This window comes from Eumetopias jubatus, unplaced genomic scaffold (genome assembly GCF_037043125.1).
Source record: "Eumetopias jubatus isolate StellerSeaLion01/CBP00866 unplaced genomic scaffold, mEumJub1_p1.0 scaffold_7, whole genome shotgun sequence".
Classification (NCBI taxonomy): Eukaryota; Metazoa; Chordata; class Mammalia; order Carnivora; family Otariidae; genus Eumetopias; species Eumetopias jubatus.
Genome location: NW_028274813.1, coordinates 92,913,480 through 92,937,459, shown reverse-complemented (window position 1 = coordinate 92,937,459; position 23,980 = coordinate 92,913,480). Strand labels below are relative to the sequence as shown.

General features: G+C 39.5%; 1 protein-coding gene and 1 pseudogene across 4 annotated transcripts in view; one reads left to right on the top strand and one right to left on the bottom strand.

The window, feature by feature from the left end:
• Positions 1-23,980, bottom strand: part of TMOD3 (tropomodulin 3) — a 100,545-nt gene that overhangs the window by 46,340 nt on the left and 30,225 nt on the right. For all 4 annotated transcript variants that reach the window (XM_028099935.2, XM_028099933.2, XM_088024796.1 and 1 more), the window contains exons 2-3: positions 22,003-22,203; positions 16,380-16,536 (exon numbers count right to left, since the gene is read on the bottom strand). In XM_028099935.2, the coding sequence (XP_027955736.1) occupies positions 16,380-16,536; positions 22,003-22,128 (283 nt within the window). In that variant the 5' untranslated portion in view covers positions 22,129-22,203. The remainder of the gene's footprint in view (positions 1-16,379; positions 16,537-22,002; positions 22,204-23,980) is intronic.
• LOC114206296 (6-pyruvoyl tetrahydrobiopterin synthase pseudogene) lies at positions 9,052-10,230 on the top strand (annotated as a pseudogene).

Here is a 23,980-nt window from a genome sequence, read left to right as displayed (position 1 = left end):
AGTACAGCAGAGACTGAAGGAAATGATATTTCTTCTTAGAAGCATGCCCTCTAGTCAGGGCTGAATCAAGTATGCTCTACAGTTGAGTTAAATCTGGGCTTTGTCACAACTTCAGTTTGAGTCAGTTCCTCACTGGCTTCAAACACTTTGAATATAAGATCAGGACTTTCTCTTCAGTAAGGCCTCGGATTATAATCCTCATGAGGTTCTGGAGATCTCCTGTGCTCCCTTTTTTTGAACTGTGAACTGTGAGGGATTTCTACTAATATGTAGCCCAGGCTGTCAGCTTTCTGGATGGCTTTTCCAGTCCCACCCCCTGATTTTTGGGCTTTGGCAGATCTCTCAGACCCTCTCATCTTCTCTACACTCTGTGAAGTTGGGGTTCGCCTGGAAAGGATTTCTCCCAGCCCTCCTGCCTCTCCTTCAGTCTCTTCCAGCTGAAAACCTATGCCTCAGGAATTTTCTCTCAGCTCTGCTTCACTGCCCTTTTTCTTCTAGTATCGTTAGCACTAAATGAAGAGCTGAAGAAAAGAATTGGGGGTAGTGCAGTCTTACCATCTCTAAGGCTGCACTGCCCAATATGGTAGCCACTAGCCACATGTGATTATTTAAATTTAAATTAAAATCAGAAAATCAGTTCCTCAGTCATACTAGGCACATTTCAAGTACTTGATAGCGACATTTGGCTAGCACGTAGCTACCACACTGTTTAGCATAGACATTGAACATTTCCATTATGGCAGAAAGTTCTAGTGGACAGCACTGCTGTAGGGCTTCTCTGGATTTCTCACCTATCATCCAGTCCATACATAACCACTAAAAGTTTGTTAAAGTTAGGCTGATTTCTCCTGACTCCTTTCTATGGTGGTCTTCTCCCTATATTTCAATCAGTAAAAAGAGAGGTGGCTCACTGATCTAACGGAAGGCTTGTCACTTTCTAGAGTCATTTAGGTTTGTGTCCTCAAGCTCTCTGATAGGTTTTTAAAAATTATAATAATGCACTTATACTGCTTGTTTGGGTTAGTACGGAAGAACAATAGTCTCTTGCAACTTTCGTATTATTTAACAAATGGTATTTGGCCAATCCACAACGTATCTGTATTAGTAAGGATGTTTTTAACTGCATGTAATAGAATGCTCAATTAAAAGTGGTTTAAACTGGTGCTTCTCAGGCTTTAATGTGCACCTCACTCACCTGGTGATCTTACTAAAGTACAAATTCTGATCAGTAGGTCTGACATGGGATCTGAGATTCTGCTTCTAACTAATCTCTGAGATGATGCAGATACTGATCCATAGACCACTTTTAAAGCATCAAGAGTTCAAACAGTAAGTATTTTTATAATCTCAGTTAGGTCCACATGTAGGTGGTTGCAGGGTTGGTTCAGCAGCTCTCAGTGTTGACATCAAGGATCCAGGGTCCTTCCATTCTTCTCTTTGGCTACAATCAGCATAAAGGCCTTTGTTCTCAGGCCATCAGTCTCAAGATGACCTTTGCAACACTAAGTATCAAGTCCTCATGCAACAAGGTCAGGGCAGGAAGGAGGGGCATAATTTTTATAAGGAAATCTGTTATAAGGAAAACTGTCCAGATTTCTCCTCAGGCTTCTCTGACCTGCACTGGTCATAGGTCCAGCTGCAAGGGCAGCATTGTCATTCTATTTCAGAGATAGGTTCTGCCAGTAAGGATGAAGCAATTTATGAACTGATACTGAACAGGAAGCTATAGTGTGTGTTCGGTACTGAACTGGACACAGTACAGCTCTGTGCTCCCTTGATTCCCTGAACATTCTGCTACAGCTACACAGATTCTACATATTTGTCTGTCTTTTGTGAGCTTTACAAAGACATGGTTTATGTTCTCCATTTATCGCTACATCGTTGTCTAGTGCACAGCAGGCAAGCCAATTTGTTGAATAATTAGTTGGGTGATCACCTCCAGTTCAACTACATCATTTTATAAAGTATAACTTAAATACCCTGGTTCAAAGTTACAGAGCAGAGTGAACACTAGAACACAGGCTCCCAAACTCTTAATCCAGTGCTTCTTCCAATAAACTGGTAGCTTTCAAACTTAACTTTTGTAGCAGTGGACTTTTCCCCTCAAACAAATACCTATGTATATGATGGTATCCATAACTGATCTTCTTAGTACCAAATTTTGGAGTTCTGATGATCATTAGATAATCTTTTATTATTGGTTCACAAAGGCAAATCCAAATCATTACATCCTGATAACTCCATAGTACTTTTCTTAGTGGTTGACAGTATGATTTTTTTTTAAGTTTTATTTATTTATTTGATAGAGCACAAACAGGGGGATAGAGGGAGAAGAGCAGGCTCCCCGCTGAGCAGGGAGCCCAATGTGGGGCTCAATCCCAGGACCCTGAGATCATGACCCGGGCTGAAGGCAGATGCCCAACAACTGAGCCACCCAGGCACCTGGGTTAACAGTATAATTAAAGTGGCATAGAATTCATGCCTTTAATTGTCATTTCAGGATAATTACATTTTCCTCAGCTCAGTCTCACCTGCATTTTCAACAGTCTAATGCAGGGGTTCTGAAGATTGGCTGCACAATGGATTCACCTGGGGAACTTTAAAAAATTCTGATGTCCAAGTCCCAGGGATTCTGATTTAATTGATCTGGTGTGCTATATGAGACATCTGGATTTTTAAAAGCTCCCTAGGGATTCTAACGCATAGCAGTCAAGGTTGAGAACCACTAGGTTACGGTATTCACTTACTAAACTACACAAGCTATCAAATAGCTGCCCATGTCTTGTACTAGGGACCAATGGAATCTAAAGCATCATAAAAATCTAAAATGTTTATTTTTGTTATCCTCATCTACATTCCATTGAGGCATTATTCATATCTAATTTTTACCATACATAAACTTTTGCTAATACTTACAAAAACAGAATGAATCTCATCATAAAAAAACAACAAAGCAAAACAACAAAATTTCAAAGGGCTTATGGAAATATTCCTGTGATACAGAATTTTACTGTTAATTTATACAGCTCTGAGACAGTTTGGTACCTCACCTGGCGCTCCTCTTTATAATAAATTCTCTGTATATAGACATTTTTGTTGTAGAGGTACTTAGCCTATACAATTATTTTAACAATATGAAAAGTAATTATATTTCTTCATGGTTAGTTTAACACTAACACTGTAACAATGGTCTTTTAATGCATATATACAAAATCTATTTATAGAAAACAGTAAGGAAACTTAATTTTATGAGAGGATAAACTAGGTAAAAATGAAGTTTAATATTATGAGTACAAAACCCAAGGAGACCCCCCAAAATTAATTTATAGACTTAAACAATCCCTTTCAAAATCTCAGCTGACTTTTTTGCAGAAAGTAACAAGGTAATGTTAAAATTCATGGAAATTCAAGAGACCCAGGACAGCCAAATAATCTTGAAAAAGAAGAACAGTATTGGACTTACACTTCCCAATTTCAAAACTTAATACAAAGCTACTGTAATCAAGACAGTGTTATGCTGCATAAGGACAAGGGTACCAAGAAAATTCAATGGAGAAAGAATTGTCTTTTCAACAAATGGTGCTGGGGGAACTGGACAGCTACCTACAAAAGAATGAAGTCAACCCCCTACCCCATACCATACAGAAATATTAACTCAAAATGGATTGTAGACCTAGATTTAAGAGCTAAAACTATAACACTCTTAGAAAAAGTTGTACATCTCCATGACCCTGAGTTAGGAAAAGGTTTTTAGATATACCACAAACACAAATGACAAAAAGAAAAAAAAAAAGAGAAATTGAACTACACCAAAATTTATAACTTTTGTGGGGCAAATGATGCCATGAAGAAAGTGAAGAGAAAATCTACAGAATAGTAAAAAAATTTTTTCAAATCATATACCTGATAAGGAACTTGTATCCAGAATACATAAAGAAAGCTCATCAATATTAAATCAATTGACTGATGTAAAACATCAGGAATTTTTTTAAGGTTTTATTTTAATCACTCAGTGCTCATCATAGCAGGTGTACTACTTAATCCCCATCACCTATTTCACCCATTCCCCTACCCACCTCCCTTCTGGTAACCATTAGTTTGTTCCCTATAGTTAAGAGTCTGTTTTTTGGTTTGTCTGTTTTTTTCCTCTTTGCTCAATTGTTCTGTTTGTTAAATTCCATATATGAGTGAAATCATATGGTATTTGTCTTTGTCTGACTTATTTCACTTAGCATTATACTCTCTAGCTCCATCCAAATCATTGCAAATGACAAGATATCATTCTTTTTTATGGCTAAGTAACATTCGTGTGTGTGTGTGTGTGTGTGTGTGTGTGTGTGTGTGTGTGTGTGTCATCTTTATCCATTCAACTATTGATGAACACTTGGGCTATTGTAAATAGTGCTGCTATAAACATAAGGGTGCATGTATCCCTTTGAATTAGTGTTTTTGTAGTCTTGTGTGATTGCTGGATTGTAGGGTAGTTCTATTTTTAACTTTTTTTTTTTTTAAGATTTTATTTATTTGAGAGAGTACAAGCAGGGGAAAGGAAGAAGCAGGGTCCCTGCTGAGAAGGAAGCCCAACGTGGGGCTCGATCCCAGCACCCTGGGATCATGATCTGAGCTAAAGGCAGACGCTTAACCAACTGAGCCACCCAGGCGCCCCTCTATTTTTAACTTTTTGAGGAACCTCCATATTGTTTTCCACTGTGGTTGCACCAGTTTGCATTCCCACCAACAGTGCAAGAGGGTTCTTTTTCTCCACATTCTCTCCCAACACCTGTTGTTTCTTCTGTTTTTGATTTTAGCCATGCTGATAGGTATGAGTGATATTTCATTGTAGTTTTGACTTGCACTTCCCTGATGATGAAGTGCTGATGACCATGTTTTCATGTGTCTGTTGGCCATCTGAATGTCTTCTCTGGAGAAATGTCTGTTCATGTCTTCTGCCCATTTTTTAACTGATTGTTTGGTTTTGGGGTACGGAGATGTTTGAGTTCTTTATATATTTTGGATACTAACCCTTCATCAGATATGTCATTTGCAAATATCTTCTGTTCAGTAGGCTGCCTTTCAGTTTTGTTGATTGTTTCCTTTGTTGTGCAGAAGCTTTTTATTTTGATGTGTCCCAAGAGTTTATTTTTGCTTTTGTTTCCCTTGCCTCGAGGGACCTAGCAAAGTAATTTTTAAAAGCCTAGTTTAAAAATGGGCAAAAGATTTGAAGAGACATTTCTCCAAAGAAGATACACAGATGTCTAATAACACGTGAAAAAAATGCTATCATAGTCATTGGGGAAACGCAAATCAAAACCACAACACATTATCATTTCACACCTACTAGGATGACTATAATCAAAAGGACAGACAAGTGTTGACAAGGATGTGGAGAAACTGGAACCCTAATATATTGCTGGTGGGAATATAAAATGGTGCAGCCGCTTTGGAAAACAGTTTGGCAGTTCTTCAAACTGTGAAACATAGTTACCATATGACCCAGTAATTCCACTCCTAGGCATACACCTAAGAGAAATGAAAACTTGTGTCTACACAACTTGTACACAAATATTCACAGCAGCATTATTCATAATAGCTAAAAAGTGAAACAATCCAAATGTCCATCAACTGATGAAAGGATAAAATGTGGTATATCCAATGACACATGATTCAGCCATAAAAAGAAATGAAGCATTGATACATGTTACAACAGGGATGAAATCCCAAAATATTCTGCTAAGTGAAAGAAGCCCATCATAAATATATATTGTATGATTCTATTTCTACAAAATGTCCAGATAGGCAAATTTAGAGAGAGAGAAAGTATATTAGTTGTTTCTTAGGGCTGGGAATAGAGTGAGGAATGGCGATTGACTGCTAATGGGTAGGTATATGATTTCTTTTTGGGTGATGAAAATGTTCTAACCTGAAGACTGTGGTGACAGTTGCACAACTCTGCAAGTATACTAAAAACCATTAAATTGTATACTCCAGGCAGGTGATTTCATGATGTGGATTGCATCTTTTTTTTTTTTTTAAAGATTTTATTTATTTATTTGACAGAGAGAGACACAGCGAGAGAGGGGACACAAGCAGGGGGAGTGGAGAGGGAGAAGCAGGCTTCCCGCGGAGCAGGGAGCCCGACACGGGGCTTGATCCCAGGACCCCGGGATCATGACCTGAGCCCAAGGCAGATGCTTAACGACTGAGCCACCCAGGCGCCCCTGTGGATTGCATCTTAATAAAGATTTTCAAAAAACCACTAAGGGGCTGATATGTTAAATACAGGCTTTCTGTCTTCCCAAGTAAATTTATATTCACCCCTAAAATGTAAAGAAAAAAGATAATTTTCTGAGACATATTGAGTAAGAGAGCAGGTTTGTGCTTCTTAACCAAAATCAGCTATTTTCTGAGAAATACATCATTAGCAAACCGGTGGATTGATTCCATATAACAGAAAATGCCTTTCTAAACATGTGTCCTAATTCAGTCTTTTATCAGTTAGATTTAAGCTAAAAATTTTAATGACTATGAGACATTGACAAAATATAATAGATCTTTATAATGGTCAGCTTGGTTCTCAATATCTTGCAGGAGGAGTGAAATGTTAGGCTTTTGTTAGATGTAGAGCTATTTTGTATGGTGGTGTTTTTGCAGACAGTAAGAAAATGCACAACAGATCTGATACTGCTTTTACATAAAACTATTAAGCTTATTAGTATTCTACTTTATTATAATCATTTTGATTCTTTGGTGTTTTTTCAAAACATGGATTATTTCTTTAAAGAAATCTCCATCTCATTCTCTTAAAATGATTTAACATATATAAAGGAATTGGTATATAATAAACATAACAGATATGCATTAATTCTTTATTCTTATTTCCCCTGGAATTTCTTGCATTATGTGTGTGTGACAGAGACAGAGATGGAGTTTTCCAAAACACACTAACAAATCAAGAAGACTGAAAACCATATAGTCCCAACTATCTTTATCAGTAGTTCTTACACTCAGGGAATGAAAATAGGCTAGGCATGGATTATTTTTGAAAAAGCTCCCTAGATGATTCTGATAATTACCTACTCAAATTGATAACCACTAATCTCTATGATTAGAGTTCTGAAAAGACTAGGATGAGTTATCCTGGTCTAATGTAATTTTACTTTCCCTCTCCTTGAAATATGGTCAAAAAGCCCTGACTTATAACTTTTAATATACAGATTTATTTGAAATAACATAACGTCTGAGGAAATAACTGTTCGTTTTTGTCCTTCAGTAGACCAGCATTCAATCTAAATGACTAATTTCCTTGTTTAACACAGCAAAGTCCCAAACTGGAATTTTTTAAAAACTGAAATTACAATTCTTTATATTGAAGCAAAATAAGAAAATAAACAATGACTAGGATCAGGAAAAAAAATCAGACAAGTATGATAGGACATTCCCTCACCCCCCAAATGGAACAAAACAAACAAAAACAGGGCTATGGCTCTTGGTTGCTAAGAATGTTAAAATAATTCAGTAATGTTTACGCAACTACCAATGACAGTTAAGGAAATAAAAGAAACCAAGATAAGAATTCATATAATAGCAATTTAAATGCATGGCACTGAGCCAAACTGTTTGTGCCAAGAGGAGGGAAAAAAAAAAGGAAAATCTTGCCAAGACCCTTGTTATTGTCACAAAATCAGTAAGAGATACTGTTAACCATGTTAACAATTTTATTGCCAGACCCTTTCTTCACTAGTCCTCATCTCTTTTGCTATGATATCAAGTTATAGCTACCACAAATGTTAAAGAGTTATCTTAGTCATAGCTTCCATCCTTGCTGAGCATAAAAAAGGGGTGTAATAACAAGAAACAGAGATGGCTCTTATTTATTTCATTTCTAGAGAGGTGAAAGGCCCTAGCTAATTTTGCTGTTTGTTGGTTTATAAGCTACCTGTTCCAGAACAGAAACAAGGCAATGAGGCCACTTTAATCTGCAAGGGGCTTTGGGATATGCCTTTTGACCAGATGCACACCAACCTCCAATCAACCAAACTAAAGAATGAAGGGATCTTGGAAAGGCATTTTTGTTTTCACCCAGTGACACGATAGCTGCTTAATACTGCAGTATGATCACCAATAAATGCTCATTTATTCAACAAATGCTTAGTGAGTTTGTATATACTAGATAATGAGCTAGAAAAAACACTGTAAGGAAAATAAGAAATCTTAACTTCAGGGAGAGAGGATTCTGGAGACTTCTGGCCAAAGTGAAATAATAAAGACAGGATTTACCCACATGCCTGAAACCCCAAAATGGACAAAATATATAAAAGAAGTTTTCAAGACACTAATAATCATCAGGCAACTAAGGACAGTGATCCCTGAGAGATGAGAAACAAAGTGAGCCCTCTGACCGCTCAGCTTCCTGCCTAGAGAAAGTGTCCAGCTGCAGCACAAGGGAGCAGGAACCCAGGCAGGGCCTGGGGACTGTTCTGAACTGAGGAGACAGAGCTGACAGAAAGACCAAAGCAGCTGACATCTGCAAGACAGAATACCAGAGAGGAAAGAGTTGCAGAGATGGAGATCTGGAGATCTGCAGAGGGCTGCCTTTCCATCCTCTGCAGACTGCATGTGTGAAGAACTACGTGGGGCCAAGGAAAACACACCTGGGAAGATGCCAGATAATAGTGCCTGTGCTCATGCAGGGCTGGGACGAAGACCTGTTCCCAGCAGACAGACTGTAAAACCTCATAAATCACAGGTGGAGGGTACTCAGAAGGGTCTTGCTCCAGTAGTGGAGAAAAAAATTAGCTCTAGAACGAACAACTGCTCCGGTCCCACTAAGCAAATCTTAAAAACAAGACCCTAAAAATCAAACTGTTTCCAAGTAACTTAATCATGTCCCAGGATGAAACTCAAGAATATTTACAGGGATACCAAAATATCCAGCACCCAATAAGTTAAAATTCATGTCTGAATTAAAAAAAAAAAAAGAATGATCAGTATGGTAAGCAGCAGGAAAATTCGATCCATAAGGAAGAAAAAATAATCCATCATAACTGAGCAATGGCAGATGTAAAATTAGCAGGTAAGGATATTAAGTTATAATTATATTCCATGGGTCCAAAAAGTTAAGTAGAGACATGGAAGATATGAGAAAAAAAAAAAAGGAGTGAAAAGAGAACAAAGAACTGATGGGACAAGAGAAAAGACATACCATCCTAGCGCTAAGGAAACGATTGGCTGTATTAATATTAGTGCAGATTTCAGAGTGAAGAATATTTTATCAGGGGTAAAGAAGATCACTTTATAACAACAAATGGTCAATTCATCAAGAGGACTTACCAATCCTAAACAAACAGAAACTACTAACAGAGCCTCATAGTATATGATTCTAGAACAATTAACACTAGTATTCGACACTATGTAAATTACATACAAAAATGTTGGCGGGAAAGGAATACTCATTCACTGGATATGGTTATCCAGGGAAAGTTTCTCATAAAACGAGGTCTTAAAGTGAGTGATGAACGATTCATCTGGCTAACTCCGTACCCCAAAGGAGTAATAAGTGAATTGTTCAAAAGACGCAGTGACGAGTCTCAAAAGGAGACACCAGCACCTGCATTACTAACTTAAGCAGCCCATTTCAAATACCAGCTTCGGTGCCAGAGAAAACCACTTTTTAGAGGTCCATATAAGAGACATTTAGACTCCCACTGCCAGCTAAGCCAGGAGGCGAGGAGATGAGCGTGACGACAGTCACCCCCGGGTGCGAGTGTCCTGCCTCGTCTCCTTCAGCGCGACCCACCGACTCCACAGCAAATCTCTGAGTAATGAAGAAAACTTGAAACTGTTTGGGAAATGCAACAATCTAAATGGCCATGGGCACAATTATAAAGTTGTGGTGACGGTGCATGGAGAGATTGATCCTGTTACAGGAATGGTTAAGAATTTGACTGACCTCAAAGAGTATATGGAGAGTAAACTCAGAAGGGGCCTGTGGAAGAAGCTTCAAAAGAAGAGTCAGGACCTGAACTGGAATTGAAAACAGGAGGTAATTATGAAGCCCCTTGATCATAAGAATCTGGATCTGGATGTGCCATAGTTTGCAGTAAGCTGTAAGCACAACAAAATGTAGCTGTGTATATCTGGGAAAACCTCCAGAAATTTCTTCCTCTGGGAGTTCTTTATAAAGTAAAAGTGTCTGAAACTGACAATATCGTTGTCTATAAAGGAGAATAGCTTTTAGGGGTTAATACTGCAGAAAGACCAATTTCTTTCCATATTTGAAAAAGGTCTTTATCCCCTTGGACTATTAAGAAGTCATCACATACTTGTTAAGCCTCCACATTGTGTTCCAGAGTGCCCGATGGATTGAAATCATTGTGTGTAAGACCTGTTGTGAATTCAAATCTATCTTAAAACCAAACTTGTAAAACAAAACAAAAAAGAGACATTTAGACTCATAAGACATGAATACAAAAGTAAGAGCCCATCTGCATCTTGAATTTAGTGGAAACCAACTGCCCACTGGCAGTTACATAATCCTGTTGATTTAGGCAGGTTATAATCATGACCCTTCTGGTTTACTAAGGGATGAGGCCTGCCTTTTCTCCAAAGAAATCATGTACTCAGCAAGGTAAGGGAAGCTTCTTTTAATAGAAGAGTGACTACAATAAGTTTTCTGGAAAGCTAATGTAATTGTGAATAATTAACTTGGAGAGTGTATGAGAAGTTTTTAATTTAAAACAATCTGGTTAAATTCACCTTTAGTAATAAGTAGGGTAAGGCAGGGCCTATGGGATTTGTGGGAAAGAAACCCAAGAGCAATCCTTTCTCAGGGAGGGGAAGGGAAAAAAAAAAAAAAAAAAAAGCACAGATGACTCTCCCCTGAGGGCCAACAGGAAGAGGAGGAGGCTTGGTAAGGAAGGGAGGAGCCCCATGTGGGTGAGTCAGTGGCTCAAAAGAACTCTCTGGTGCACCTGAGTATAGTGTACCAGGTGCATGCAGGATGGATGGCTCTGGTCCATGTGTGAAATAAGGGACACTCTAGGGAAACACTTAGGCTAGGTTAAGGGCGAAGGGTGGTATTAGAAATGCAGAGGAAGACTCCTGGCAAAGAAAAGCAAAATGAGAGTCAGTAAGAAATATTAAAGACTAGGGCAAATTATTTCTCCAAGTGTCAAATTCATGGCAAGGATCTATGCCTTATCTATCCTGGAGACAGAATATTCAAGATGTGTAAAAATATGATAGGGAAATAATCATCAGCTATACAGTCAGCACTCGGCATGTCACCATTCTCAAGAGGGAGAAAGAACTGGATGAATGCTCTCCTTCACCTTTGTCTTGGTCTCTACTGCAGTTACGTTATTTTGTAGAATTTCAAGGAAAAAGAGGTAAAAAGCTCCCATTTTAATATTTTATTTTCAAGTAACGGGGATATATATATTGGAATTACACTGTTTTAATTTTCTTACACACTTAGTTTCTCAACATTTGGAAAATAGTACACTCCTAATAAAGACCTTTTTAACACTTGCCAAGATTCTTGATACCATATCATACCTAGCATGAGCTTATTAGATTTTGATGAACTTAACAGATATATCCTGTGAATTCTACTGTAAATGATGCACTTAAAAACAATCTTTAATACATCTTTTATCAGCTGTGCCTTACCAGCTGCCTAATACCTTCTTTTTGCTGTTAATAAAACTACAGTATTAAAAGCAGAACATTTACTAGTGTTGGACAAAATGTTCCCCAAATGGACCTAAGACATAATGCCTTGAATTTCACTTAATTAGGATTAATTCTTCCTTCTCAGATGTTGACATACACTTTCAATTCTGTAAAATATACAATCATAATCATTTCACAAATCACAAAATGAAATTACTAGTTCATCTATATATAACAACTCTCAAGCGTCCTTTTTAGTCTGTTATGTCTTTTTAAAACATTTTGAGATGATCTAGGAAGACAAAATTTGGCATGAGTATATAGTTCTTGTTCATGGTCAAAAGAGAAAAATCCCAAAATGTCCCAATTTTCAGTTTTATGTGGATTCCCTTCTGTCATACCAATCCTGTGTAATTTTAGCTCCACAAAGAGGGTGTGTCTTTAAGTGAACAACAAGTATAATTAATCATTTAATTAGTCTCAGAATGTGAGAAAGTAGTCAACTTCAATGACTGGATAATTGTTTTAGTGGTTCCCAATTTCTGGCTTAAAAAAAGATTGATGGGACACCTGGGTGGCTCAGTCGGTTAAGTGTCCGACTCTTGATGTCAGCTCAGGTCTTGATCTCAGAGTCATGAGTTCAAGCCCCACGTTGGGCTCTGTGCTGGGTGTGTAGCCTACTTAAAAAAGAAAACACAAAAAATTGAGTAGTTATCTGTTCAATCTTTGACAATAATTTACAATGTGAGATCACCATGTGATTTTGGCATACAACCTGGAGTTAAGTGACACTGCTATAACATGCCCTGGCACAGAAAGCTAATGCTGTCAGTGGTACTCAACTCTGCAACACGTCATCCTAGTGTGACAAAAAAAAGTTTAGAAACTAATGGCACATTTTATATGTTCTAACTAGTCCAAGCATACCAAAAAAGTAGATACTTTTGTTTCTTAACAGGTTTGCAAACTTTTTTTTTTTTTCACAAAGAACTAGAACCCTCTACTGCCTAGAAGGCATCCTCAATCTGAAAATCTATCTCCTATGTAATAAGTTAAGAAATTTGGGGCTCAATGCAGGTGTTCAGGGTAAAAAAGTCATAGGAGTGGCATTTAAGAAAAAAAACAAGCTTTGGGATTTTCAGAGCTAAGGAGGGGATTCACAGTTAGCTCAACTGGGAGGTATGCTAATAAACTGTGGGTGAATTATTCTCAGGATCTTCCAGAATGTGATCAAGATCTTGAGGATGAAACCCAAAGAAAGGAAGGCTTATTAGTGACAAAGGATAAACAAAGCTAACTGATTTAAGGCTGAGAGCCTAGGATGGATTTGAGAAGACGAGAGCTGGCTTTTAGCTCTATTTCAAAGTAGAGCTCTACAACCACAGTTTCCCAACTGTTGAAGATGAATTTGTGCCTCTTTGGGTCTCAGGCACTGTAACGTGGCTTTTATGGCTTGACCCACCCCATCTAGGGAGGTAGTATTTGCTTCCATCAGATGTACGGCTGATAGCAGGCAAAAGATACTCAGACTGTACGATTCCTTTTACAGAAATTTCAAAATAGGCAGAACTAATTTACTGTATTAGAAGTTAGGATGGTGGTTACCTCTGAGAAGGGAAAAGTGAGTAGGAAGAAGCCGGTAGTGACTACATGGCTGTACTCACTATGCAGTCCACTGAGCTGTATCCTTCTGATTTGTGCATTTTCTATAAGCATGTTATGCTTCCATAAAAAGTTCATTATTTTTAAAAATGCCATAGTCTTAGTCACTACATCATAGTTGCCGATAAATAGTATTTAACAAACATACATAGCTAGAAGAAATGGTAAAAATACTGAATGTATTTTTTTTAAGATTTTATTTATCAGAAACAGAGAGAGAGAGAGAGAGCGAGCAAGCATGAGCGGAGGTAAGGACAGAGGGACAAGCAGGCCCCCTGCTGCACACAGAGCCCAACAACACAGGACTCAACCCCAGGACCCTGAGATCATGACACGAGCCGAAGTCAGACGTTTAACAGAATGAGCCACCCAGGTGCCCCCGAAATACTGAATGTACTATAAAAAGAAAACCACTAAGGGGCGCCTGGGTGGCTCAGCTGGTTAGGTGTCTGACTCTTGATTTTGGCTCAGGTCATGATCTCAGGGTCGTGAAATCAAGCCCTGCCTCGGATTCTGAGCGAGTGGGGACTCTGCTTGAAATCCTCCCTCTCCCCCACATGTGCGAGCACACACAGGAGTGCGCACAGGCGCACGCTCTCTCTCTCAAAAATAAAATCTTCAAAAAAAAAAACCCCCACTGATTATGAATGCAAAATTACCTGCTTAACTCAAATATTTATTTCATACCCATCCAAAGTCTAAGAAATAAGATAAAATTTAAAAAAGTTATAAAAGGAAACAAAAGTTATTACACTCCAATTGAAGAGAGTGTTTTTTTTCCTTGTCCCTCATATTCCTTGCCCCTATAATTTCTCCCCTCTGATATTTGCTTGTTTTCCACAGTTCTTCTCTACCTTCTTTCCTACTTCCTCTAATCCACCAAGATCTTTCCCTAGGCAACTGGAGATTATGAAACGAGCATACTGGGAAGCTCCGTGGGTCAGCTCAGGACAATCTCGGCTCTTTCACATCTCTTATTTTCTCTTCTTGTACTCAAACTCCACATTTTTTTCTGCCATCTCTTTTTCTGACACCTCTCCCTCTGCTTCTACCTCCATTCTTCTTCCTAATAATACCTCTTGAGTTTACTTGAAACACACACAATAGTTAAAGGTGATCAATATTTATTCTCATAAAATTATGTTTTCCTCTATAAATAGGACTGAAGCTATAAACACTGTGTAACAACACAGGTATGGCTGTTCAGATGAAAACATAACCAGTAGTTGTTTCTATAAGAAACACAAAGGAACTGATGCTTTTGCTCAACTATGTGATTCCCCACATGTCAGAACTATGCACTGGTTTTCAATCCTTCTTCTGGCCCTAAACATCTGAGGGATAAGACATTCCCATCTTGAACAGTAGTATCATGGTTAACTTTATGAGCCAATCTGGCTGGGCATCGTGCCCAGATAATTGGTCAAATATTATTCTGGGTGTTTCTGGGAAGGTGTTTTTTAGATGAGACTGACATTTAAATCAGTGGACTCTGAGTAAAGCAATATGTGGTGGGCCTCATCCAAACAGCTGAAGGCCTTAACAGAACAAAGACTGATCTCCTCTGAGTAAGAAGGAATTCTGCTGGCAGACTGCCTTTGGACTTGAACTGCAACTCCTCTCTAGTTCTCCAGCCTGCTGGCCCAACCTACAGATTTTGGACTTAATAAGCCTCCATAATCACATGAGCCAATTCCTTACAATAAATCTCACCCGCTCCTCAACACACACGCCTTTTGGTTCTGTTTCTGTTTCTCTAGGGAACTCTAATACAAGTAACTACGGTAGTGATGCTGAACTAGCGATAAGGGGAATGTGAGGTCTAGTGAAAGAGCAGAGGAGTTGGGGATGACAGATAATTTTTTAAAAGGCTTAATGTAGACCTCATGAATTACCTACTCAAAAGTCATCTGCTAGCCTTCTGCTATTACAGAGACTAGAATGCTAAAATGAATTTTCCAGCGTCCCTTGCCACTAAGGGGTAGCCACGTGATGGAGCCATGGCCAAATTCTTGAGAAGGGTTTCCTTCCTAAGTAAAAAGCTAAAGCCTAACTCGGAGAAAGCACTATGCTCTCACCGTTCTTCCTGTCTGGATTACTAAGTGCCTGGAAGAGCTCATCTTCAGATCTTGCAACTGATGCCACCATCCCCCAGGGTTCTACACCCTCAGCAAGAGCGCAAGTACACTGTGGCTTCTCAGGCCGACCTGGACTGAAAGCTGAGAAACTTAACCTACTTCACGTTGGTTATATAGAGAACTTTAAGATATATAGCTGTACACAGTCTCCACTCAATTTACCTGAGGTCCCACTCTGCAGTGGGAGGGACCTGGACTAGAAAACTTTCTGGAAAATAATGGTTATGAAGCATTGACGATTATAGCTATGAATTACTAAGGAAGGCTGTAGGATATCCTTTATTTTTTTTTTAAAAGATTTTATTTATTTATTCGACAGAGAGAGTCAGAGAGTATAAGCAGGGGGAGCAGCAGAGGGAGAGGGAGAAGCAGGCTTCCCGCTGAGCAGGGAGCCCAATGCAGGGCTTGATCCCAGGACCCTGAGATCATGACCTGAGCAGAAGGCAGACACCTAACCATCTTGAGCCACCCAGGTGTCCCTGTATGATATCCTTTAAAAAGGGTCTTTAAAAATTTGGCCTGAATTGTGTTATGGCATTTCTCCTTAAAGAGGAGTTAGAACACAGCAGTGCTTTGTCAACATTTGCATTCCGAAATATACTAGTGAATTTAAAATTTTACCTCAACACACTTTAAAATTTGTTACAGTAGAGAACTAGAGTGTTACATAAAATCACTGTATTATAAAACCTCACTTACAAATCATTAAAAAGGAACTTATTGGCCAAGAAGATGAAAAATGCAAATGAAGTGCCAAATTACCTAACAAGCTTTTAAGTCAACAGTGTTCCATCTTTAAGGCTACTAATGATGCATCTCTAAAAATACTTTTTCTCCAGACCTACCCTACCTATAAAAAGAAAAATCAAGTGCTAGCAAATAATGACTTCAAAGTTCTGTGTTTACCTTTCTTTTCTCCAGTGTAGGGCACATAGTCTTCCCTGTCCTTATGCTCCAGTGCCTCCTTCTCCAGGTATGAAAGGAGGTGCTCTCTATCAAATGGCCCTGTGGCGGACTTTGACGTCTGGTTCTTCTGCCGGAACCCTGCAGGCAGAAGGGCATTCTGCCAAAGAGAATGAATCAGCCATTATGATCGCAAGAATGCCAACACTATATGCTTCCACAGACTTAAGAAAAATTATAGACCAGAATGTGATACAGACATTAAACACTTCATTAGAGGATTTTAGGGCAGCAATGCAAAAGTGTTCCACACACAGTTTTTCTTTATTGGGTAGAATTCAATCACATTATTAAAATAAGCACATACACATTTTCTTCAGAAAGTATTCTACTAGAAGGAAACACCCTTTACTTTTTAAATGTCCTGGGTGGTAATAAAACGTTTCTTAATGATTAATAACTGCTCAGCATATATGCATATAAAGAAAATAATCCTACTACAAAAGAATTTTAAATGATATATACATTGTATTCCTTCATAATGATTTCTATTTCGGGGTAAAGACTTTTTCATACAAAAACATGTATGCTGTACAGTAAGGTATCAGGGCATTAATGTTCACTTGTTTGTGTCTAAACACACTGTGAAAGGTTCAACTTCTTTATGCATTTATGCATACATCAGTACTAGGATGTATTTGCGGCAACCACTGTCACTGCTACTCATGCACCAAGGCCTGCCGGGGTACTCATAGCAAGAGCTATATCCCTGGGTTTCCCTGTGGGTACAGTCTTTCTGAGTGCCTTGAGGGACTGAGAGTGGGGAAGGAGGGAAGGCAATGGATTTGTTTTCTCTTACAAGAGAATTTGCTGAATTTTTACTAAGTCCAGGAATAACAAGCAGTGACTAGAACACATGAGCTCCATCTTTTTGCTCACTGAAAGGCAAAGTGGTGATACTGCTTTGTCTCATTATTCCTAGATATTCCTTTGCTTTGGAAATGGAAGGCAGCCTGAGAAGTCACACAAAAGGGCCAGTCTTTTGCAACACATCCCAAAGTTGGCAATAATGCTGATTCTCATGGATGCTACAATTTTCATTATAAAGGGAGATCTTATATAGATAATAATAGGGAATGTACATTTTATAACTAGAAAATATAGCACTTCATGGGGCGCCTGGGTGGCTCAGGTCATGATCCCAGGGTCCTGGGATCAAGCCCCAAGTCGTTGGGCTCCCTGCTCCGCAGGAAGCCTGCTTCTCCCTCCTCCACTCCCCCTGCTTGTGTTCCCTCTCTCCCTGCACTAAAAATGTTTTTATAACACAAAATTGTGTATGGGAACATAATAAAGAAACAAGATTTCTACCTACCAACTTTGAAATAGAGAGCTACACATGAAAAATCCACTCCCAATGAACCATCAAGTTCTACCCATTTTTACTTCCTAAAAAACTCATTCATCTGTTTACTTCCCTCTATCTCTAACACCCATTACTTTGGTCCAAGCTATGATCAGGCTGGCATGGAATATTACCTGAGCTTTCAACTGGTCTCCCTAGATCAGCTGATACTCCTCATCCCTCCCTCCCACTCCATGATCTGTTACTCTAGCCTCACCTCATATACCTTCCCCATTCTAGCCACACTAGCCCTTGTTCCTCCCTGTGCTTGTCATACCTTCTTTCTACCAGAAGCCTTCTCTAGAATGCTCTGTCCACCATTTTTTAAAAAGATTTTTTATTTATTCATTTGAGAGAGCAAGAGCACCAGCAGGAAGGTAAGAGGAGAGGGACAAGCAGACTCCCCGCTGAGCAGGGTGCCTGACGCAAAGCTCAGTCCCAGGACCACGGGATCATGACCTGAGCCAAAGGCAGATGCTTAACCAATTGAACCACCTACGTGCCCCTTACTACTCATTTTTAAGACTGCAACTCCATTCCCCCAAGGGAAGCTTTTCCTGACCTCCCATTATATGCTTTTATATTAATATGGCATGATTATTTGATTAATGCCTACCTCTTCCCACTCCTACCAGCCTGCATCATGAGGGCAAAAACCACATTTGTTTTGCTTCCTCTTTTATTCCTAAGCCCCGCATAGCACCAGAATCTATTGGTTGCTCTCCAAATATTTGTTGAATAAAGATTTGAGAATACTTTTATTTTTTTAAAGATTTTATTTGAGAGAAAGAAAGAGAGCACAAACAGGGGGAGGGGCAGAGGGAGAGGGAGAAGCAGACTCCCCACTGAACAGGAAGCCTGATGCAGGGCTCGATCCCAGGACCCCAAGATCATGACCCGAGCCAAAGGCAGGTGCTCAACCGAGCCACCCAGGCACCCCTGAAAATACTTTTAAAGAAAAATGCTCATTAAGGCAAATTAATAAAAGTTACTTTCCATCACCAACAATTATGCATACTGCTCTTACATGGTGGTAGTGATGGAGTTGCACTATTCCCGTGCATGCTCAAGCCCATGTGAAACATGTAAGTTTTTTTTTTTTTTTTAAGATTTTATTTATTTATTTGACACAGAAAGAGACAGCGAGAGAGGGAACACAAGCAGGGGGAGTGGGAGAGGGAGAAGCAGGCTCCCCGCTGAGCAGGGAGCCCGATGTGGGGCTCAATCCCAGGACTCTGGGATCATGACCTGAGCCGAAGGCAGACACTTAACCAACTGAGCCACTCAGGCACCCCGAAACATGTAAGTTTTAAGTGATATGTCAGCTGGAATCCTGGCTCCTTAAATAGTTTCTGAACACAAAATAAATGAGAGGAAACTGGCTTTGGAGGCTATAAACCCATCAACCACGCTTTATCAGAAGTATACTTTAGTCAAGTTAATAGATCATAATTACTTAAGAAAAAGGTAAAATCTCATTAAAATGATTGCCACTAAAAAGTGTATGTTTCTCCTTCACAGAATTTTGTTGTAATGATATATTCCAAGCCTTGGAAATGAAAACAGCTTTTGCCTAGGCTGGCTGGCTGGCTGTCTTTAGAGATGGGTGTTCTGAGAAAAGTAGTAAGTTGGCAAGTAAATATACTGAATGCAGCATAAGGAAAGTAAAATAGCCCTCCAAAATATAACAAGGAACTATATACAACCATCTGCTCTTATCTTCTGAGACTTTGTAAGTTACAGAGTTGTTTCTCTGCCTGAAGTAGCTGCTACTACCCTTGCTCTCTTTTCTCACCTCATCTTTCACTGGCACTCTTCCCCGAAATTTTACCCAACAAGTGGCATGCTGTCAATAAACATCACTGTTCTTTTAGTCTCAACTAACAGTATCTGAGGTTGGGGAGCTGGCAAAATATATCCAGAAGTTAGAACTCAAGCCTCCCCATACAAGAAGGAGGCCATGGTTTTGCAAACGAGAAAAATAGAAACCATCAGCTTTTACACGTATAGCATAGGGCATGCGTTAATAGGGGCATCACTGCAGTTGGGAACAGAAAGACCATTAGTCTTTGCCAGGGAGCAATAAGGCAGTGAGGAATCCGGTCTCAGTTCTTTCCCTAATTGTAGTAATTGAGGCAAGTCACCTAACTTTTGTTTTCTATCTGTAAAACAGAGGGCAAGTGTTAGCTCAATGTTTCTCAAACGAGGTGCTCCCATAGGGGACAACTGGCAATGTCTGGAAACATTTTTTGTTGTCAGAACTAAGGAGAGGAAGTATTAATCATGTTTTTTATTTTTTGTATTTCATGATGCTTTGCCATCTGGGGGCCTTGCTAATGTTAGAAAGAACTACCTCTCCAGGGGGCTGGCTAATTCCTGGGATAGCAAATAATTCTCCCTACCCCCACCCAACAATGTGCTTTCCAACCAATCCAGAGCTCAAACCCCAACCACTTCCTTTATCTCTCTCACACCAAGCCAATATTCCACCCCCCACACACACACCCTAAATCACCCAGAACCAGGTAACTGGACAACTGGAGACTACTCCTATGGCCCAAAGCCCACTGAAATTACTCAAATTATCTAACCCTAAACTTGCTCAAACTTGCCAACCCTTCCTTCCCTCATAAGCCACAAGAAAGGTTCTGGGCCACACTTGCTCCTTGCTTCTTCTGCTTCCTGACCAACCCAGGTGCTTTCCCAGGGGGCCCTGTGTGCTTCCTGCTCTTGGGGACCATAAGTATTAAACTCTTTCTCCAGGTCTGTAATCTTACCACCGCTAATTAAAACAAAATCCCACGTCCATTTTTAAACAGGGGGGTGTGCTACTGGCACATAGTGAGTGAGATCAGGATGCTACTAAATAACTTAAACACACAGGATAACCCCCATAACAAAGAACTATCCAGCCACAAATGTCAAGTGTCAAGGTTAAGAAACTCTGGGATAGATGAGCTCTTCCGTTCCTGCAGTTCTACAACCACTTGATTCAAACAGGTCTAATGGGGTGAACTGCCTGTAGAAGATATTGCTGTGACATGATCAGTACTGTTATCCTGAGTTATCCCCCAGACTCAGGAGCACCGCAAACTTTTCCTTGTGATAACAATTACAGTTAAGGGTTTTGATCTATGGTATAGACACATTATTGAAGTGCTGAAGTAATGCTGAGAAAAGGAGTATAATTCTCAATAAAAATTCAAACACATTCCAGCAAGAAATAAATGTGTTGTAGTAACAAGAACAATTTTATAAAACAAACTCTACCTCAATTCTTAAAAAGCACTAAAAATCAATGTCTCAACATAAAGAAACACATAGTAAAAAGAAGCCTAGCAAATAACCCTTACCTTCAGGTTAAGTAGCCATAACCTTTGGGCTCTCTCCCTTCAGTGACTAACCCCCTCCCCCCCCCACCTACCAGGGAATAACAATTCACGTGTCAAGGGGCTCTACCTTAGCCTTGTGTAATTTATAAGACAAATAACACCCACTCTGCAAATTAAAACATTTATACATATATTCAGGTCTGCTCCACATGGATTGCAGTATTGCTGAGTACTTAGATCTAGTCTACTAATGACTAGAAACTTACTCAATTTGGTCAACATGTTTAAGAAAGGTAACAATTAGATTTAAGGTCACAAAGAACCTTCTAGAGACACTCTACACAGGGCCATCATAGTACAGAAGCTCTGAAGAGACACAGAGGTTGGCATACATCAAAGAGCTTCATTATACCAAAAACGCTCCTCCCTGCCCAGAGAGAAAAAAATTTTTTTTTAAATTTTATTTATTTGAGAGGGAGAGAGAGAGAGAGAGCGAGCAAGCGAGAGCACAAGAGCAGGGGGAGGGAGAAGCAGACTCTCTGCTGGGCAGGGAACCTGATGCGGAACTCAGTGCCAGGACCCTGGGATCATGACCTGAGCTGAAGGCATACGCTTAACTGACTGAGCCACCCAGGCGCCCGAGAAAAAATTTCTTACAGGATATACTTCAGAAATTTGAGAATAAGGGTGTGGTGAAAACAGTTCAGAACAGGCATGTCAGTGGAGCCATGGGGGCAGAAGTGGGGGAACTGAGAAGAGGCAAAAAGTTCATTTGGATAAAGAGAGAATGGCAGGGGCAGGGAGTGCCAGAGAAAAGTCATGGGAAAGATAACTGCTCAAAGGAAGTTACTTCATTTCAAAGGGTTTGAAAAGTTATTTCATTACCACCTACCTCAGGGTCAAGGTCATCCAGAACAGTTTCCAGTTGTTTCAGTTCTGTTTCTGATAGATTCCCAAGGAGCTCATCTTCATCTAGGTCCTTGTACTTTTCTAAGTCCTTCCGGAATGGTAGTGCCATGATTTGCAGTATAGGAAGTCACTTAATTTTTGCTATGCAGTATAGTCAGGAGTGATTTCTACTTTTTTTTTAAAGCTATAGAGAGAACAAACACACATTTCAAATATTAAGTCATCTCCACCTACTTAGATCTATTATTAGGTTGAGTGAAATGTAATTTCCATGGGGCGCCTGGGTGGCTCAGTCATTAAGCATCTGGCTCAGATCATGATCCCAGGGTCCTGGGATCAAGCCCTGCATTGGGCTCCCTTCTCTGCGGGAAGCCTGCTTCTGCCTCTCCCACTCCCCCTGCTTGTGTTCCCTCTCCCGCTGTGTCTCTCTCTGTCAAATAAATAAATAAAATCTTAAAAAAAAAAAAAAGAAATGTAATTTCCAGCTGTCATATATTCTTTGGCCATCTATCACACACTACCCTTGTCTATGGATCAATGTCCTTACCTTTTATTTTTTGTTGATGAAAAACAAAATCAACGGGGAAAAATAGGGGGAGGAGAGAATATAAAATTCAATCTATAAAATAGCCATTTGGTAGAATTTAGAATTTCTGATAACTGAGTTTTAGGAGGAAAGAACTCAACTCAATAAAATTTTTCCCATCAGTGACTTTCAAATTATTGCTCCCAGAGTACTTCGCTTAAGCACGTTATGTTTAAGACACATTTGTTTTACTGTAAATTGTGTAGAACATTATTTTCTGATTCAATAAGGGTGGATATTAATATACTCCCCCAGTGAGGAGTGGCCAGTTGCCACTGGAAAAAAAAAATTGGTTTTGAAAAGGTACATCAAAAAATTTTTTGGAAAGGTATTTTTAAAGGAAAAAAATGCAGCGTTTTGAAAATGTTTCCATAAAATACTCCAAACCACGCTGGGATATGTCACCCACTGATTGGCAAGGGTGGTCACAAGGGTCTCATTATAGGAAAAGACCTTTGCCCTTTCTTCACCGTGTGAATCTTTCCTAAATGAAGGAAAGCTCAACAAGCAGCCTCTTCCCAGGTCCAGCAGAACTGTTCCAAAGGAAAAGATAGTTCGAATAAATCCCACAAAACGTGTGAAGTAAAAATAAAGTATTTCTGTAAGTTCTAGCCGTAAACGTGGATCATATGTTTCATGAAATGTTCCTAATGGGAACAAGAAATAATCCTTAGACTTAGTGATTTGGCTCAATTTTTCTTGGCTGCAAAACACCCAGTATTTCAAAGTCTGGATAGATTATCTTTACTACTCCTTTCTCCCAAGTTTTTCCAACTTAGTATTTAGACAAATATATTTTCCTCCTCAAACCAGTAACAGTTTATGGATCCTTTTACGTGTTTTCATCTCCTAAGAATAAAGGAAGGTTCACCACAAGGGTCTGTCAGCTCCTGACCTGACTAGCAGCCACCTGGGTCCAATAACAAACAAATTAACAGAACTGTACTGATGCAGATGTTAAACTGCAGGCATTTTGTGTAACTGCCTGAGACAGGTCTGGCTTCCATCTGCTCTACTTGGCATCTCACCTGGTTTAGCAATTACCCTGGATTTTTTCAGGGTTTTTTTTGTTTTGTTTTGTTTTTTAAAGATATTAGTTATTTATTTGACAGAGAGAGACACATTGAGAGAGGGAACACAAGCAGGGGGAGTGGGAGAAGGAGAAGCAGGCTTCCCGCGGAGAAGGGAGCCCAATGCGGGGCTCGATCCCAGGACCCTGGGATCATGATCTGAGCTGAAGGCAGATGCTTAACGACTGAGCCACCCAGGCGCCCCACAGGGTTTTGGGGTTTTTTTTGGAACAAATTACTATCATTGTTGTCTTAGAAGTTTGGTAAATCTCCACTTGATACTTCCAACTTTTAAGATACTTAAG